Source organism: Pseudophryne corroboree, chromosome 11 (assembly GCF_028390025.1).
Source record: "Pseudophryne corroboree isolate aPseCor3 chromosome 11, aPseCor3.hap2, whole genome shotgun sequence".
NCBI classification, from domain to species: domain Eukaryota; kingdom Metazoa; phylum Chordata; class Amphibia; order Anura; family Myobatrachidae; genus Pseudophryne; species Pseudophryne corroboree.
In genome coordinates, this window is record NC_086454.1 from 151,110,137 (window position 1) to 151,130,571 (window position 20,435).

Genomic DNA, 20,435 nt, shown 5'->3' on the forward strand with positions numbered 1-20,435 from the left:
TGGTGCATTTTCTACAGTGCATTGCTGTTATTACTCTGGTACACTATCATGCATGCACTAGCAGTATTTACTATATATATTTATCAAGGGGCCTCTAACTATGGGCCCATACCACTGCATTTCCCCGGAGGGCCCTTCATGCTCCGGTCCGACACGGAATATAATACTGTATCATGTACAGTAAGTAGATCCAGTTCTCTTCTATACTCCATAAACATACAAGTAGGTTCATGTAAAGAGTGTGTGTTTTCTAGTGTGGTAGAGAATTACTGTAAGCTCCAGTAGGGCATATAAATGATTGAACATGCTCTGTAAAGTGCTGCTTAAGAAGTTGGTGCTAGTGGATATTGCAACAATAGATATGTTTGCTGCTTCTCTACCGGGCTCAATTCCAGCCAGGGCCCTACCTATGGGGTTTGTATGTTCTCTACCACAATCAGAAAAAAACATACTGGGACAGGGACTGATGTGAAAGACTTACAATATTCTCTGCTGACCTCCCTTCTCCAAGTCCTCCACCTGTCTGGCTTGGGTGGTCTTCTGTATGCCGGCGGTCGGGCTCCCGGCGCTCAGTATACCGGCGCCGGGAGCCCGACAGCCGGCATACAACACTTATTTTCCCTCGTGGGGGTCCACGACCCCCGTAGAGGGAGAATAAAATAGTGTGGCGCGCGTAGCGCGCCACCGTGCCCGTAGCGTGGCGAGCGCAGCGAGCCCGCAAGGGGCTCATTTGCGCTCGCCACACTGTCTGTAAGCCGGCGGTCGGCCTCCCGGCGCCGGTATGCTGGTCGCCGGGAGCCCGACCGCCGGCCAGCCGTAGTGAACCAGTCTGGCTTACGCAATGCAATTCTCTACTGGTTCAACGCCTATTTGTCCAACCACATCTTCTCTCTCTCGCTTAGAAGCTATTTTGGCCTCCAATACCACCTGTATATCAATAACAACCAAATTCCACTTTCTTCCCCTGACTTCTCTAGCATAAGCTATGTTTCAGAAATCTCTTCCTGATGTCCAGACATTGCCTTCAACAGACCCCTTTCAGTTGACATTTCCCTCTCCTCTGTACCTCATGCTGCTGTTTCGCTGTGATCCTTGACTCTGCACTCTTTTTCTGCCCCATATTTAGTCCCTCTTCCAATCCTGCAGCTTCAACCTCCATAATATCTCTAGGATCAGTCCCTTTATCACCTAGGAAACTACTGAAACCATTATTCAAGCACTCATCATCTTTCACTTATTTTACTGTAATCTACTCCTCTGGATTTCCAAACTCTCACCTCACACAGGCCTTTAGCCTACCCTTAACTCTGCTGCCCATCTTATTTTCCACTCTCATCAATTTACCTCATCAGCCAATTACTCCACTGTCTCCTTACAATCACCCCCCCCCCCCTCACTACACTCCCAATCAGGCTTGCCTCCAACTTCCCAACCTCTAAATCCATCTTTTCACTCCAGACTGCCACCTCTCCTATATTTCCCATCTCTGCAGCTATGCTCCCCTCTCCGTGTTCTCCATCCCCTGGAATGTAAACTCTTGTGAACAAGGTCTTCTACCCTTTGTAATCTATAGGTTGCTACGCCATCTGAACACTATAGTTATGGATATTTGTAAAGTTATGTGCTTGTTTGTACCCATGCTAATTGCAGTATGTTTCACCTCTGTATACACTACAGAATTCCATAGGGGTTTAGTATGAAGTGTCGGCTTATGGGATCCTGGCGGTCAGAATACCAACACCGAGGTCCCGATGAGTGAAAGACCGACAGGGGCGAGTGTGGGCTGTTTTCCCCTCTCCCCTAAGCCTCTGTTCCTGCAGCCTAACCCTAACCATCCGCCTTAGTGCTGGACTCTAACCACCCCCCAGAGCTGCCTAACCCTAACCTTCCCCAACCTAAACCGAACCTCTCCGTCTGGCCCCTAAACCTAACAACACACTCCTCTCCCCCCCCCCCCCCCCCCCCCCCCCTCCATCCCCTCCTCCGGCCCTAAACCTAACCCGCCAGCTATACTTACGGTCGGGATGCCAGCTGTTGAGATTCCGGCAACGGTCTCCTGGCCCTTTCAGAGCTCTGGCGTCAGGATTCTAAAGGGTGTTGGGATTCCGGCATTGGTATTTCGGCTGCCAGGATCCCAACATCCGGCATCTTCATTGCAACCCTTCCACAGAAAAGGAGATTTATGGTAGAATTACCATGGTTAAATCTCTTTCTGCGAGGTACACTGGGTTCCACAGGGAATACATCGGGGTATAGAGATGGATCTTGATCCAGAGGCACCAACAGGCTAAAGCTTTAGACTGTCCCAGGATGCATTGTGGGGCCTCCTCTATATAACCCCACCTCCAGGCACTGTGAGCTCAGTTTTAGTTAACCAGTCCAATGCAGAAGCAGGCAAAAGAGAAGGCAGATGTTAGTCACATAGAACCACGTTCTCATGATAAGAAAAGGGTCCAGCGGCTAATGCCATACAAACCCAAAGAAGCTAAGTGCGTCAGGGTGGGCGCCCTGTGAAACCCAGCGTACTTCACAGAAAGAGATTTTACCATGGTAAGTCTACCATAAATCTCCTTTTCTGCAGCGGGGTACACTGTGTTTCACGGGGAATACATCGGGGATGTCCTGAAGCAGTTCCTCAAGGGAGGGGACGCACCTTAGCGGGTATGAGAACCCGGCGTCCAAAGGAAGCATCCTGGGAGGCGGAAGTATCAAAGGCATAGAACTAATGAACGTGTTGTAGCCACCTTGCACAATTGTTCTGCGGACGCGCCACGGCGGGCCGCCCAAGAAGGTTCATCAAACTGAGTAGAATGGGCCTTAATAGCAGCAGGAACCGGGAGCCCAGCCTGCGCATAAGCTTGTGCAATCGTCATTCTAATCCATCTAGCCAAGGTTTGCTTATTCGCAGGCCAGCCACGTTTGTTGAAACCAAAATGTACAAAAAGGGTATCTGACCTCCAGATAGAGGCAGCCCTCTCCCATAAACATGGAGAGCCATTACCACATCCAAAGACTGCTCTTTGGAGGACAAGTCAGAAGAGATGAAGGCTGGAACCACAATCTCTTAGTTAAGGTGAAAAGATGACACCACCTTAGGTAAGTTACCCGGGCGAGTTCTCAGAACTGCCCGGTCACAATGGAATATCAGAAAGGGTGGAAGACAGCACAAAGCGCATAAATCCGACACCCTCCTAGCTGAGGCAATAGCCAGCAGAAACAGGACCTTGGCTGTGAGCCATTTAAGGTCCACTGACTCTAGGTTCAAATGAAGACTCTTGCAGGGCATTCAGGACAGACAGATCCCATTGAGCCACTGGAGGGACATAGGGAGGCTGAATCTGCAGTACGCCCTGAGTGAATATATGAACGTCAGGAATAGATGCAATTTTCCTCTGAAACCACACCAACAAGGCAGATATGTGAACCTTGAGGGAGGACAGACGAAGTCCTAAATCCAGGCCTTGTTGCAAAAAAAGCCAGAAGTACTAAAACTTGAAAGCATCGTAATTCTTAGCAGCACACCAGGTGAAGTAAGAATTCCAGACCCTATAATAAATCCGTGCAGAAGCCGGTTTGCGGGCCTTTAGCATAGTTTGGATAACCGCCTCGGAGAATCCTTTGGCCCTCAGGAGTGAAGCTTCAAAAGCCACGCCGTCAAAGCCAGTCTGGCCAGGTCCAGGCAGACACAAGGGCCCTGAACGTGGAGGTCTGGGCACTGAGGAAGTAGAAAAGGACGCTATAACTCTAGACCCTGCAGGTCTGACAACCAATGCCGTCGGGGCCACGCTGGAGCGACTAGAAGTAGTATTCCTCCATCTTGCTTGAACTTCCGTAATACCCTGGGCAGGAGTGACACTGGAGGGAACACGTAGGGCAGCCGAAAGTGCCATGGAATAGCCAGTGCATCCACGAACGCTGCTTGAGGATCCCTTGTCCGTGATCCAAAGACTGAAACTTTGTTATTGTGTCGAGACGCCATCAGGTCTACATCTGGTAGGCCCCACTTGTCCACTAGGAGTTGAAAGACTTCCGGATGAAGACTCCACTCCCCGGCGTACACGTCCTGACAACTGAGGAAGTCCGCTTCCCAGTTGAGGACCCCCGAAATGAACACTGCCAATATTGCTGGCAGAGGGCGTTCCACCCGTCAAAGGATTTGTGATATTTCCATATTTGCCATGCGGCTTCGAGTGCCGCCTTGATGATTTATGTAAGCCACCGTGGTGGCGTTGTCTGATTGTACTTGAACAGGCCTGTTCTGTATCAGAGGCAGGGCAATAGTCAAAGCATTGAACACTGCCCGCAATTCCAGAATGTTTATCGGGAGGAGAGATTCCTCCCTGGTCCACCGACCCTGGAGAAACTGTTGCTCTAGCACCGCGCCCCAACCCCATAGACTGGCGTCCGTTGTCAGTAGGACCCAGTTGGGAATCCAAAAGGGCCGGCCCCTGCTCAACTGCTGGTCCTGTAGCCACCAGCTCAGTGACAGATGAACCTCCGAAGTCAAGGAGATCATTTGAGACCTGAGCCGATGAGCTAGGCCGTCCCACTTGGAAAGGATTAACCTCTGTAGAGGGCGGGAATGAAACTGAGCGTACTCTACCACGCTGAACGCCGACACCATGAGGCCTAGTACTTGCATCGCCGAGTGTATCGACACTCTTGGGCGAGAGAGGAAGCATCGTATCCTGTCCTGAAGTTTCAGGATTTTCTCTGGAGACAGAAACAGACTTTGGCTGTATGTGTCCAGCAGTGCCCCCAGGTGCACCATGCTCGGAGCAGGGACCAGAGAGGACTTCTTCCAGTTGATGTGCTTGTAGGAAGTTTACGGTCAGTTGCAGATGACTGAGAAGGACATCTTGGGAGTTCGCCAGGATCAGCAAGTCGTCCAGATACAGCAGGATCCTGATTCCATGACGACGCAGATGAGCAGTCATCACGGCCATAATCTTGGTGAAGATCCGAGGGGTCGTGGCCAGTCCAAACGGCAGAGCCTGGAATTGATAATGAAGGTTGCCAACAGTAAACCGCAGATATTGCTGATGCGATATGGCAATAGGTATATGGCAGATAGGCATCTTGTATATCCAGGGATACCATATAATTGCCGGGTTCCATGGCCAGTACAATCGAGCGCAGCGTTTCCATACGGAACTTAGACACTGTCACAAATTTGTTCAGTGATTTGAGGTTGAGTATAGGCCGGAAAGATCCATTCGGTTTCAGGACTAGAAACAGGGTCGAGTAGTATCCTCCACCTCCGTGGGACAGGGGAACCGGCACTACCACTCCTGTATCCAGGAGAGAACGCACAACCAGGTGTAGAGCCTGCGCCTTCAACGGGTCCGAAGGGACAACAGTAATTCGGAAATGGCGAGGGGGGACGTCTCTTGAAAGAGACTGCATACCCGTGAGAGACGACTTCTCGCATCCATGCATCTGAAGTGGTCTTTAATCTGAGTGAATTGCTGAGGTCGGCCTCCCACCCTGGGATCCCCCAGGGGGAGGCCCGCCCAGTCATGCTGCAGGCTTGTTTGGAAGCAGGCCGACGGGCAGCCCAGGATTGTTTGCCTTCGGCTTAGTGGTTTTGGGAGCACGAGCTTGTCTCGGGTATGCCTGACCCTTTGCTTTTCCCTTGAGGTCGAAAGGAACGAAAAGTGATACTCTTTGCCTTCTGTTTAGAAGGATTAGTATTTGGGAGAAACGCTGTCTTAGCAGCCACTAAGTCAGTCACAATCTTATTCAGATCCACCCCAAACAGGATGCCTCCCTTACAAGGGAGTACCTCCAAGGTCTTTTTGGAGTCCTGGTCCACCTTCCAGGACCTCAACCACAGAATTCGGCGAGCAAGTATAGACGTAGTCGACGCCTTGGCCGCCATCACAGCTGCCTTAGAGGACGCCTCCTGAATGTAGTGGGAGGCGGTGGCAATATGAGACAGATATTGTCTGGCAGTGTCAGATATATCTTGAGGCAGCTCTTCCTCTAGTGCCTGAACCCATGCTTTTTCTTTTGCGGCCCAGGAGGCTACTATAGTGGGTCTATGTACAGCACCTGTAAAAGGAGTAAATAGACTTCAGCCATCCTTCGACACGCTTATCTGTCGTTTCCTTTAGTGAGGTGACAGTGGTGACAGGCCGAGTAGATGACACTACAAGACGGGTGACATGGGAATCCACCGTCGGTGGATTTTCTCACTTGTTACACAACTCAGCGGAGAGAGGATAATGAGCTAGCATCTTTTTAGACAGGGAGAATTTCTTTCCTGGAGAAGAACAGGGTTCCTGACATATGTCTACCAAATGGTCAGAATGTGGTAAGACTACTTTAGTTACCTTCTGACGTTTAAATTTATCAGGTTTCTTAGACGCAGTAGTGGGATCTACATCATCATCGATTTGTAGAACCAGCTTAATAGCCTTCACTAGGTCAGGGACATCAACTTGCGTTGTAGTTTCCTCGTCAGAAGCGACGGTATCAGTGTCTGACAGATCAGTATACTCCCCATCCTCATCAGAAGTATCATCTGAGATATTAGTGGATTGTGAGGAGGAGGAGGCCCGCTTAAGGGCCCCATACACTAGGGAGATGTATCTCAGCAATGACTTCCATGCAGTTTTCCTGCAATCTGGCCGGAAGCTTCCCGGGGGGCCTGCAATTGCGATTTCGTACTTGAGTGCATTTTTACATGCGATTTATCTCAGACAATCTAATGTTATTAAACCTATTTCCATGCAATTAAGATAAATCACACGTGCAGCGATTGCGATGAGTGACACACAGGAGCGCGCAATCGCAAGAAAAGTACATGCAATTTGACATTTTTCATGCTATCCATCTCAGGAAGTCGTTGCAATTGCACGAAAACGTGCAATATCGCACTAGTGTATGGGGCCCTTTAGTTTGATGACACCTTGACCGCAGAGGGACGTGGGGTAGGTTTTTTGTTTAACCAAAGATTGATTCAATTGTTGTGTCTGGGTAGACAGAGTATCCGCCCAGGGCGGATTAACCATAGGGACAATATGTGGCTGCAATGGCACAGGAGGTGCCATAGGGGGGCGTAAGGCGTGTCACAAGCGTATTAAGCATATTGGAGAACGCCACCCAAGGTGGCTCCTGATTGCCTACAGGGGCAGCGGGCTGACTGGGAGATGTAAGGCACATATTACACAGACCATCATTTAAAGCTTCCCCCTCAGGCAAATCCCTGGTGCATAAGCTGCATGATACAGGAGCGTCCACGGATTTCCTGCCCTTTGTGTTAGACATTTCAGTGAATGTAACCGCAGTGCGTATGAGTACGATACAGCCAGACAGAGTACAATAACTGCAAATAAATCCCCTAGTATGTGACAGCGTAAACAGTACACAACACCAGCGTATAAATCCGGTATTATGTGACTAAGTACACAGCAGAATACACTTAACGGTAAATACTGTGCAGCACTATATATGAGACCCTAACACACCTAGTCCTAGGGTACAGAATACAGTGATAGATACAGCTGGGATACACTGAAAGTGAAATCCACACGGCAGATACAGGCACACACAGTCACAGTGACAATGCAGATAATTATTTTAGTCAGACAATAAAACTGCACTGGGATAGATAGATAGATAGATAGATAGATAGATAGATAGATAGATAGATAGATAGATAGATAGATAGATAGATAGATAGATAGATAGATAGATAGATAGATAGATAGATAGATAGATAGATAGATAGATAGATAGATACAACAATGCGCGGTCTGAGACCGGATGTATATATCAGAATACTAGTACAATATGTTCTGGTACAGGTACACTTGTTCTTAACGAACGCGGTCTTAAAATGACATGTAGAATACTTAAGTGTCTGTAGAATCACAGCGCTGTTAAATCAGGCGGATTTACAGAGGAGACCATGCCCTGCAGTCCCGGAGACCAGTCGCAGCTACTGTGAGAAGGTGGCGCCCAGCATCTCAGTCAGGGAGTGAGGGAGAGTGTGAGGCAGCTCAAGGGCAGGAACACCAGCAGTAGATGACGCCCGGAGCTGAGGGAGGGGCTACAGGTCAAGCACCTTATCCCCTATGCTGGTCCTCATCACCTGGTACTATGGAGCCTTGTTAAAAATGGATAATGTATTATCCGACCTGTGCTCCCCTGCCCTGGTGGATATAGTGGGGTCCTTGCATGGCCACAGTGTCCACGCCAGCATCGCCGTCCGTCTCCTTAGACCGTGATGCGATTTAATGGCGGATCGCGCATGGGGGACCCTCTTACTTCCTCCCTGAGAAGCAGCCATGCGATCCAGGAGAGCGTCTGCTGTGGTGTGCCTAGGAACCAGAGAGTCTCCAAAGCAAGTAGCCGGGAACACAGCCAGCGGGAGTATGCAACACCGCTGGGGAGGTGATGGAACCGCAGCACAGTATGCTGCAGCCCTTGAAGTCTTCTAAATAACTTTTTCAGGGATGCCTGCGCAGCCCCCCCTGTTAAGTGACCTGCTTATGCAGGCACCAACTCTAAAACTGAGCTCACAGTGCCTGGAGGTGGGGTTATATAGAGGAGGCCCCGCAATGCATCCTGGGACATTCTAAAGCTTTAGCCTGTTGGTGCCTCTGGATCAAGATCCATCTCTACACCCCAATGTATTCCCTGTGGAACACAGTGCACCCTGCTGCAGAAATAAGAAAAGCTGTAAACCCCCCTACCACCTACTTAACAATATTATAGCTACCAAATAATTAAAGGCACAGGTAAAAGGTTTTACCTTCAGCTTCATCTTTGTAGACCGATTCTCCTGCTGCAAAACACATTTGTAATCACCCAGAACATTATGTAATACTCAGCAGGGAACTTTGGTTGATTTGGAAAAATAAAACCTATCATGCAGGCAACTGTTCTTCCAGTCCTCGCATCTTACCAAAACAGACTACAGTGAGAATGAGCCGTGCAGGAAAGAATTACCATGAAGCTCTGGTCGAATTCATCACTCATTCTCCGTAGCTCTCGTCCATAGCGGGCAGCGACCATTAGGGAAGATGGAGCAGAGCGAGAACGTGAACGGAAATGGGAGAGCTCGCCTAGGTGATCGGTCTCTGAGGCTTCCGACACAGACTCTGTCCTAGTACGTGGTTCCTTTGCTGCAAAGGAGGATGATACCAATACTATAAATTTAAGTAAAACTATATTAATTATAACTATAATAACAACAAAAACAATATGCCAATGTCTTACTGCATGCAAGCAAATGGAATTACATGAAATCTGGAGACGATGCAGGGCTAGGGAGGAAGCATTGTATAACATACAAAACAGCAAGTGATTTATAATGCATTCACTACTCCAACTTCAGACGTCCTCCAAAGAAACATGATAAGTTCTAGACTAGACTATTACCACGTCTGCAGGGGATCCGGTCTTTAGGTCAACACGCATTAGGTCGACATGAGTTTTTCACTCCCCCCCCCCCCCCCCTCTCATATGTTACGATCCACGTGGACTAAAAATAAGATTTTAAACCTACCGGTAAATATTTTTCTCCTAGTCCGTAGAGGATGCTGGGGACTCCGTAAGGACCATGGGGAATAGACGGGCTCCGCAGGAGACATGGGCACTATAAAGAAACTTTAGAATGTGTGTGCACTGGCTCCTCCCTCTATGCCCCTCCTCCAGACCTCAGTTAGAGAAACTGTGCCCAGAGGAGACGGACAGTACGAGGAAAGATTTTGTTAATCCAAGGGCAAGATTCACACCAGCCCACACCATCCACACCGTATAACCTGGAATATACGAACAAGTCAACAGTATGAAACAGAACAACATCAGTCAAAGACTGAACATATCTGTAACATAACCCTTATGCAAGCAATAACTATATACAAGTCTTGCAGAATGTCGTCCGCACTGGGACGGGCGCCCAGCATCCTCTACGGACTAGGAGAAAAAGATTTACCGGTAGGTTTAAAATCTTATTTTCTCTTACGTCCTAAGGGATGCTGGGAACTCCGTAAGGACCATGGGGATTATACCAAAGCTCCAAAACGGGCGGGAGAGTGCGGATGACTCTGCAGCACAGATTGAGCAAACATGAGGTCCTCATCAGCCAGGGTATCAAACTTGTAGAATTTAGCAAAAGTGTTTGAACCCGACCAATTTGCCGCTCGGCAAAGCTGTAATGCCGAGACGCCTCGGGCAGTCGCCCAAGAAGAGCCCACCTTCCTAGTGGAATGGGCCTTTACCGAATTAGGTAACGGCAATCCAGACGTAGAATGAGCCTGCTGAATCGTGTTACAGATCCAGCGAGCAATAGTCTGCTTAGAAGCAGGAGCGCCAACCTTGTTGGCTGCATACAGGACAAACAGGGCCTCTGTTTTCCTAACCCTAGCCGTTCTAGCTACATACATTTTCAAAGCCCTGACCACATCAAGGGACTCGGAATCCACCAGGTCCCTTGTAGCTACAGGCACCACAAAAGGTTGGTTCATATGAAAAAAGGAAACCACCTTAGGCAAAAATTGAGGACGAGTCCGCAACTCCGCTCTATCCACATGGAAAAATCAGATCGGGTCTTTTGTGAGACAAAGCCGCCAACTCAGACACTCGCCTTGCAGATGCCAAGGACAACAACATAACCACTTTCCAAGTGAGATACTTTAATTCCACGGTTTTAAGAGGATCAAACCAGTTAGACTGAAGGAACTGTAACACCACGTTAAGGTCCCATGGTGCCACTGGGGGCACAAAAGGAGGCTGGACATGCGGCACTCCCTTCACAAAAGTCTGGACTTCTGGAAGAGAAGCCAATTCCATCTGAAAGAAAATGGACAGGGCCGAAATCTGTACCTTAATGGAGCCTAATTTTAGGCCCAAATTCACTCCAGTCTGTAGGAATTGGAGAAAACGGCCCAGATGGAATTCTTCCGGAGGAGCATTCTTGGTCTCACACCAAGACACATACTTCCTGCAGATACGGTGATAATGTTTCGCTGTCACCTCCTTCCTAGCCTTTATCATAGTAGGAATGACATCATCCAGAATGCCCTTTCCAGCTAGGATCCGGCGTTCAACCGCCATGCCGTCTAACGCAGCCGCGGTAAGTTTTGGAACAGACAGGGCCCCTGTTGCAACAGGTCTTCTCTGAGAGGAAGAGGCCACGGATCTTCTGTGAGAATTTCCTGCAGATTCGGATACCAGGCCCTTCGAGGCCAATCTGGAACAATGAGAATTGTCTGTACTCCTTTTCGTCTTATGATTCCAAATATTTTTGAGATGAGAGGAAGAGGAGGGAACACATAGACCGACTCAAACACCCACGGTGTTACCAGGGCGTCCATAGCTACCGCCTGAGGGTCCCTTGACCTTGCACAATACCTCGGAAGCTTCTTGTTGAGGCGTGACGCCATCATGTCTACTTGAGGCAGTCCCCACTGACTTGCAATCTCTGTAAAGACTTCCTGATGAAGTCCCCACTCTCCTGGATGGAGATAGTGTCTGCTGAGGAAGTCTGCTTCCCAGTTGTCCACTCCCCGAATGAAGACTGCTGTTAGAGCGCTTACATGATTTTCCGCCCAGCGAAGAATTCTGGTGGCTTCTGCCTTTGCCACTCTGCTCTTTGTTCCGCCTTGGCGGTTTACATGAGCCACTGCTGTGACGTTGTCTGACTGAATCAGAACCGGTAGGTCGCAAAGAACATTCTCCGCTTGACGCAGGCCGTTGTATATGGCCCTCAATTCCAGTACGTTGATGTGTAGACAAGCCTCCTGGCTTGACCACAGTCCCTGGAAGTTTCTTCCCTGTGTGACTGCTCCCCATCCTCGGAGGCTCACGTCCGTGGTCATCAGAACCCAGTCTTGAATGCCGAACTTGCGACCCTCTAGAAGGTGAGCACTCTGCAGCCACCACAAGAGAGATACCCTGGCCCTGGGGGACAGGCTGATCATCTGATGAATATGTAGATGTGACCCGGACCACTTGTCCAGAAGGTCCCACTGAAAGGTCCTCGCATGGAACCTGCCGTAGGGAATGGCCTCGTAAGACGCCACCATCTTTCCCAGAACTCGAGTGCATTGATGGACAGACACCCTTTTGGCTTTAACAGGTCCCTGACCAAGTTCTGGAGTTCCTGGGCCTTTTCCAACGGGAGAAAAACCCTTTTTTGTTCCGTGTCCAGAATCATGCCTAAGAAAGGCATTCGGGTCGTTGGAACCAACTGTGACTTTGGTAGATTGAGAATCCAGCCGTGCTGCTGCAACACCCTCAGGGAGAGTGATACGCTGTTCAGCAACTGTTCTCTCGATCTCGCTTTTATCAGGAGATCGTCCAAGTACGGGATAATTGTGACTCCCTGCTTGCGCAAGAGCACCATAATTTCTGCCATTACCTTGGTGAAAATCCTCGAGGCCGTGGAAAGCCCAAACAGCAACGTCTGAAATTGGTAATGACAGTCCGGTACAGCAAATCTCAGGAACGCCTGATGGAGGATATATGGGGACATGAAGGTATGCATCTTTTATGTCCAGGGACACCATATAATCCCCCCCCCCCCCCCCTCCAGGCTGGCGATGACCGCTATGAGCGATTCCATCTTCAATTTGAACCTTTTTTAAGTATAGGTTTAAGGATTATAAATTCAGAATGGGTCTGACCGAACCGTCCGGTTTCGGGACCACAAACAGGGTTGAGTAGTACGCCGTCCCCTGTTGAAGCAGGGGAACTTTGACCACCACTTGTTGAAGACACAGTTTTTGAATTGCATTTAAAACTACCTCCCTCTCTGGGGAAGAAGCTGGTAGGGCCGATTTGAAAAACCGGCGAGAAGGCACCTCTTCGAATTCCAGCTTGTAACCCTGGGAAACAATGTATATTGCCCAGGGATCCACCTGTGATTGAACCCAGACGTGGCTGAAATGTCGAAGACGTGCCCCCACTGGGGCAGACTCCCTCAGCGGAGCCCCAGCGTCATGCGGTGGATTTTGTAGAAGCCGGGGAGGACTTCTGCTCCTGGGAACTAGCTGTAGTTGGCAGCTTCTTCCCTCTGCCCTTACCTCTGGCGAGAAAGGAAGATCCCTGTACTCTTTTGGATTTATGCGACCGAAAGGACTGCATCTGATAATGTGGCTGTGAGGAAACATAAGGTAAAAATAAGAATTTACTCACCGGTAATTCTATTTCTCGTAGTCCGTAGTGGATGCTGGGTACTCCGTAAGGACCATGGGGAATAGACGGGCTCCGCAGGAGACTGGGCACTCTAAAAGAAAGATTAGGTACTATCTGATGTGCACTGGCTCCTCCCTCTATGCCCCTCCTCCAGACCTCAGTTAGGGAAACTGTGCCCAGAAGAGCTGACACTACAAGGAAAGGATTTGGAATCCCGGGTAAGACTCATACCAGCCACACCAATCACACCGTACAACTTGTGATCTAAACCCAGTTAACAGTATGATAACAGCGGAGCCTCTGAAAAGATGGCTCACAACAATAATAACCCGATTTTTGTAACTATGTACAAGTATTGCAGATAATCCGCACTTGGGATGGGCGCCCAGCATCCACTACGGACTCCGAGAAATAGAATTATCGGTAAGTAAATTCTTATTTTCTCTATCGTCCTAGTGGATGCTGGGGTTCCTGAAAGGACCATGGGGATTATACCAAAGCTCCCAAACGGGCGGGAGAGTGCGGATGACTCTGCAGCACCGAATGAGAGAACTCCAGGTCCTCTTTTGCCAGGATACCAAATTTGTAGAATTTTACAAACGTGTTCTCCCCTGACCACGTAGCTGCTCGGCAGAGTTGTAATGCCGAGACCTCTCGGGCAGCCGCCCAAGATGAGCCCACCTTCCTTGTGGAATGGGCCTTAACCGATTTAGACTGTGGCAGGCCTGCCTCAGAATGTGCAAGTTGAATTGTGTTACAAATCCAACGAGCAATCGCCTGCTTAGAAGCAGGCGCACCCAACTTGTTGGGTGCATACAGTATAAACAGCGAGTCAGATTTTCTGACTCCAGCTGTCCTGGAACATATTTTCAGGGCCCTGACAACTCCTAGCAACTTGGAGTCCTCCAAGTCCCTAGTAGGTGCAAGGCACCACAATAAGCTGGTTCAGGTGAAACACTGACACCACCTTAGGGAGAGAACTGGGGACGAGTCCGCAGCTCTGCCCTGTCCGAATGGACAAACAGATATGGGCTTTTTTGAGAAAAAAACCACCAATTTGACACTCGCCTGGTCCAGGCCAGGGCCAAGAGCATGGTCACTTTTTATGTGAGATGCTTCAAATCCACATATTTGACTGGTTTTAAACCAATGTGATTTGAGGAATCCCAGAACTACGTTGAGATCCCACAGTGCCACTGGAGGCACAAAAAAGGGGTTTGTATATGCAATACTCCCTTGACAAACTTCTGGACTTCAGGAACTGAAGCCAATTCTTTCTGGAAGAAAATTTACAGGGCCGAATTTGAACCTTAATGGACCCCAATTTGAGGCCCATAGACACTCCTGTTTGCAGGAAATGCAGGAAACGACCGAGTTGAAATTTCTTTGTGGGGCCTTCCTGGCCTCACACCACGCAACATATTTTCGCCACACGTGGTGATAATGTTGTGCGGTCACCTCCTTTCTGGCTTTGACCAGGGTAGGAATGACCTCTTCCGGAATGCCTTTTTTCCCTTAGGATCCGGCTTTCCATCGCCATGCCGACAAACGCAGCTGCGGTAAGTCTTGGAACAGACATGGTACTTGCTGAAGCAAGTCCCTTCTTAGCGGCAGAGGCCAGAAGACCTCTGTAAGCATCTCTTGAAGTTCCGGGTACCAAGTCCTTCTTGGCCAATCCGGAGCCATGAGTATAGTTCTTACTCCTCTACGTCTTATAATTCTCAGCACCTTAGGTATGAGAAGCAGAGGAGGGAACACATACACCGACTGGTACACCCACGGTGTTACCAGAATGTCCACATCTATTGCCTGAGGGTCTCTTGACCTGGCGCAATACCTGTCCCGTTTTTTGTTCAGACGGGACGCCATCATGTCCACCTTTGGTATTTCCCAACGGTTTACAATCATGTGGAAAAAACTTCTCAATGAAGTTTCCACTCTCCCGGGTGGAGGTCGTGCTGAGGAAGTCTGCTTCCCAGTTTCCATTCCCGGGATGAAAAACTGCTGACAGTGTTATCACATGATTTTCCGCCCAGCGAAAAGTCCTTGCAGTTTCTGCCATTGCCCTCCTGCTTCTTGTGTCGCCCTGTCTGTTTACGTGGGCGACTGCCGTGATGTTTTTCCCACTGGATCAATACCGGCTGACCTTGAAGCAGAGGTCTTGCTAAGCTTAGAGCATTATAAATTTACCCTTAGCTCCAGTATATTTATGTGGAAAAAAGTCTCCATACTTGATCACACTCCCTGGAAATTTTTTCCTTGTGTGACTGCTCCCCAGCCTCTCAGGCTGGGCTCCGTGGTTACCAGCATCCAATCCTGAATGCCGAATCTGCTGCCCTCTAGAAGATGAGCACTCTATAACCACCACAGGAGAGACACCCTTGTCCTTGGATATTGGGTTATCCGCTGATGCATCTGAAGATGCGATCCGGACCATTTGTCCAGCAGATCCCACTGAAAAGTTCTTACGTGAAATCTGCCGAATGGAATTGCTTCGTAGGAAGCCACCATTTTTACCAGGACCCTTGTGCAATGATGCACTGTTTTTAGGAGGTTCCTGACTTGCTCGGATAACTCCCTGGCTTTCTCTTCCGGGAGAAACACCTTTTTCTGGACTGTGTCCAGAATCATCCCTAGGCACAGCAGACGTGTCGTCGGGATCAGCTGCGATTTTGGAATATTTAGAATCCACCCGTGCTGATTGTAGCAGTATCCGAGATAGTGCTACTCCGACCTCCAACTGTTCCCTGGACTATGCCCCTATCAGGAGATCGTCCAAGTAAGGGATAATTAAGACGCCTTTTCTTCGAAGAAGAATCATCAATTCGGCCATTACCTTGGTAAAGACCCCAGGGTGCCGTGGACAATCCAAACGGCAGCGTCTGAAACTGATAGTGACAGTTCTGCACCACGAACCTGAGGTACCCTTAGTGAGAAGGGCAAATTTGGGACATAGAGGTAAGCATCCCTGATGTCCCGGGACACTATATAGTCCCCTTATTCCTGGTTCGTTATCACTGCTCTGAGTGACTTCATCTTAATTTGAACCTTTGTAAGTGTTCAAAAAAATTTTTTTTTTAGAATAAGTCTCACCTAGCCTTCTGGCTTCAGTACCACAATATAGTGTGGAATAATACCCCTTTTCTGTAGTAGGAGGGGTAATTTAATTATCACCTGCTGGGAATACAGCTTGTGAATTTTTTCCCATACTACCTCCTTGTCGGAGGGAGACTTGGTAAAGCAGACTTCAGGAGCCTGCGAAGGGGAAACGTCTCGACATTCCCATCTGTACCCCCGGGATACTACTTGTAGGATCCAGGGGTCCTGTACGGTCTCAGCGCCATGCTGAGAACTTGTCAGACGCGGTGGAACGCTTCTGTTCCTGGGAATGGGCTGCCTGCTGCAGTCTTCTTCCCTTTCCTCTATCCCTGGGCAGATATGATCTTATAGGGACGAGAGGACTGAGGCTGAAAAGACGGTGTCTTTTTCTGCAGAGATGTGACTTAGGGTAAAAAACGGTGGATTTTCCAGCAGTTGCCGTGACCACCAGGTCCGATGGACCGACCCCAAACAAGTCCTCTTCCTTTATACGGCCATACTGTGCCGTTTGGAATCTGCATCACCTGACCACTGTCGTGTCCATAACATCTTCTGGCAGTTATGGACATCGCGTTTATTCATGATGCCAGAGTGCAAATATCCCTCTGTGCATCTCGCATATATAGAAATGCTCTATAGTCAATAAAATACTGTCCCTGTCAAGGGTATCAATATTTTTAGTCAGGGAATCCGACCAAGCCACCCTAGCTCTGCACATCCAGGCTGAGGCGATCGCTGGCCGCAGTATAACACCAGTATGTGTGTATATACTTTTTATTATATTTTCCAGCCTTGTCAGCTGGTCCTTGAGGACGGCCCTATCTATAGACGGTACCGCCACTTGTTTTGATAAGCGTGTGAGCGCCTTATCCACCTTAAAGGGCGTTTCCCAACGCGCCCTAACTTCTGGCGGGAAAGGGTATACCGCCCATAATTTTCTATCGGGGGGAACCCACGCATCATCACACACTTTATTTAATTTATCTGATTCAGGAAAAACTATGGTAGTTTTTTCACATCCCACATAATACCCTCTTTTGTGGTACTTGTAGTATCAGAAATACGTAACACCTCCTTCATTGCCTTTAACGTGTGGCCCTAATAAGGAATACGTTTGTTTATTCACCGTCGACACTGGATTCAGTGTCCCTGTCTGTGTCTGTGTCGACCGACTAAAGTAAACGGGCGTTTTAAAACCCTTGACGGTGTTTTTGAGACGTCTGGACCGTACTAATTGTTTGTCGGCCGTCTCATGTCGTCAACCGACCTTGCAGCGTGTTGACATTATCACGTAATTTCCTAAATAAGCCATCCATTCCGGTGTCGACTCCCTAGAGAGTGACATCACCATTACAGGCAATTGCTCCGCCTCCTCACCAACATCGTCCTCCTACCTGTCGACACACACGTACCGACACACAGCACACACACAGGGAATGCTCTGATAGAGGACAGGACCCACTAGCCCTTTGGAGAGACAGAGGGAGAGTTTGCCAGCACACACCAAAAACGCTATAATTATATAGGGACAACCTTATATAAGTGTTTTCCCTTATAGCATCTTAATATATATATATAAGCATATCGTCAAATTAGTGCCCCCCCTCTCTGTTTTAACCCTGTTTCTGTAGTGCAGTGCAGGGGAGAGCCTGGGAGCCTTCCCTCCAGCCTTTCTGTGAGGGAAAATGGCGCTGTGTGCTGAGGAGATAGGCCCCGCCCCTTTTTCGGCGGCCTCGTCTCCCGCTCTTAACGGATTCTGGCAGGGGTTAAATATCTCCATATAGCCTCCGGAGGCTATATGTGAGGTATTTTTAGCCAAAATAGGTATTCATTTGCCTCCCAGGGCGCCCCCCTCCCAGCGCCCTGCACCCTCAGTGACTGCCGTGTGAAGTGTGCTGAGAGGAAAATGGCGCACAGCTGCAGTGCTGTGCGCTACCTTTAGAAGACTGAGGAGTCTTCTGCCGCCGATTCTGGACCTCTTCTTACTTCAGCATCTGCAAGGGGGCCGGCGGCAAGGCTCCGGTGACCATCCAGGCTGTACCTGTGATCGTCCCTCTGGAGCTGATGTCCAGTAGCCAAGAAGCCAATCCATCCTGCACGCAGGTGAGTTCACTTCTTCTCCCCTAAGTCCCTCGTTGCAGTGATCCTGTTGCCAGCAGGACTCACTGTAAAATAAAAAACCTAAGCTAAACTTTCCTAAGCAGCTCTTTAGGAGAGCCACCTAGATTGCACCCTTCTCGGCCGGGCACAAAAATCTAACTGGCTTGGAGGAGGGTCATAGGGGGAGGAGCCAGTGCACACCACCTGATCCTAAAGCTTTACTTTTTGTGCCCTGTCTCCTGCGGAGCCGCTATTCCCCATGGTCCTTTCAGGAACCCCAGCATCCACTAGGACGATAGAGAAATTATATATAACCACTTTCCACGTGAGATACTTCAACTCCACGTTCTGAAGTGGCTCAAACAATGTGATTTTAGGAAAACCAACACTACGTTGAGATCCCAAGGTGCCACTGGAGGCACAAAAAGGGGCTGAACATGCAGCACTCCCTTAACAACGTCTGAACTTCAGGCAGCGTCTTTCCTGGCCTTTAACAGCGTAGGAATCATTTCATCTGGAACGCCCTTTTCCGTTAGGATCCTGCGTTCAACCACCAAGCCTTCAAAACGCAGCCGCGGTAAGTCTTGGAACAGACAGGGCCCCTGCAGTAACAGGTCCGTCTGAGACACAGAGGCCATGGGTCCTCCGAGATCCTTTCTTGTAGTTCTGGGTACCAAGTTCTACCTGGCCAATCCGGAACTACGAGTATAGTTCTTACTCCTCTCTTACTTACTATCCTCAGTACCTTGGGTATGAGAGGAAGAGGAGGGAACACATAAACCTACTGGTACACCCACGGTGTCACTAGTGCGTCCGCAGCTATCGCCTGAGGGTCTCTTGACCTGGCGCAATACTTTTGTAGCTTTTTGTTGAGGCGGGACGCCATCATGTCCACCTGTGGCCGTTCCCAACGGTTCACAATCTGCGTGAAAACTTCTAGATGAAGTCCCCACTCTCCCGTGTGGAGGTCGTGCCTGCTGAGGAAGTCTGCTTCCTAGTTTTCCACACCCGGAATGAACACTGCTGACAGTGTTAGCACGTGATACTCCGCCCATCGGAGAATCCTTGTGGCTTCTGCCAACGCCATCCTGCTTCTTGTGCCGCCTTGTCGGTTTACATGGGCGACAGCCGTGGTGTTGTCTGACTGAATCAGCACCGGCTGGTTTTGAAGCAGGGGTTCTGCTTGCCTTAGGGCATTGTAACTGGCCCTTAGGTCCAGAATATTTATGTAGGGAAGTCTCCTGACTCGACCATTGTCCTTGGAAATTTCTTCCCTGAGTGACTGCTCCCCAACCTCGGAGGCTTGCATCCGTGGTCACCAGGACCCAGTCCTGAATGCCGAATCTGCGGCCGTCGAGAAGATGAGCACTCTGCAGCCACCACAGCAAAGACACCCTGGCCCCGGGGACAGGGTGATCAGCAGATGCATCTGAAGATGCGATCCTCACTTGTCTAACAGGTCCCACTGAAAGTTCCTTGCATGGAACCTGCCGAAGGGAATTGCTTCGTAAGAAGCTACCACCTTTTCCAGGACTCGCGTGCAATGATGCACCGACACCTGTTTTGGTTTTAGGAGGTCTCTGACCAGAGATGACAACTCCTTGGCCTTCTCCTCCGGGAGAAACACCTTCTTCTGTTCTGTGTCCAGAAACATGCCCAATATCAGCAGACGCGTCGTAGGAACCAGCTGCGACTTTGGGATATTCAGAATCCAGCCGTGCTGTTGTAGCACTTCCTGAGACAGTGCTACTCCGATCAACGACTGCTCCTTGGACCTCGCCTTTATAAGGAGATCGTCCAAGTACGGGATAATTATAACTCCCTTCTTTCGAAGGAATATCATCATTTTGGCCATTACCTTGGAACACACCCTCGGTGCCGTGGACAGACCAAACGGCAACGTCTGGAATTGGTAATGGCAGTTCTGTACCACAACCTTGAGGTACTCCTGGTGAGGTGGGTAAATGGGGACATGTAGGTAAGCATCCATGATGTGCAGTGATACCATGTAATCCCCCTCTTCCAGGCTTGCAATAACCGCCCTGAGCGATTCCATTTTGAACTCGAACTTCCTTATATAAGTGTTC

At 49.3% G+C, this 20,435-nt stretch overlaps 1 protein-coding gene across 1 annotated transcript in view; it reads right to left on the minus strand.

Moving 5' to 3' along the window:
• The window catches only part of BAD (BCL2 associated agonist of cell death), a 71,681-nt gene that overhangs the window by 38,260 nt on the left and 12,986 nt on the right, over positions 1 to 20,435 (minus strand). The window contains exon 3 of the mRNA XM_063944965.1: positions 8,959 to 9,134. Within this exon, the coding sequence (XP_063801035.1) occupies positions 8,959 to 9,134 (176 nt within the window). The remainder of the gene's footprint in view (positions 1 to 8,958; positions 9,135 to 20,435) is intronic.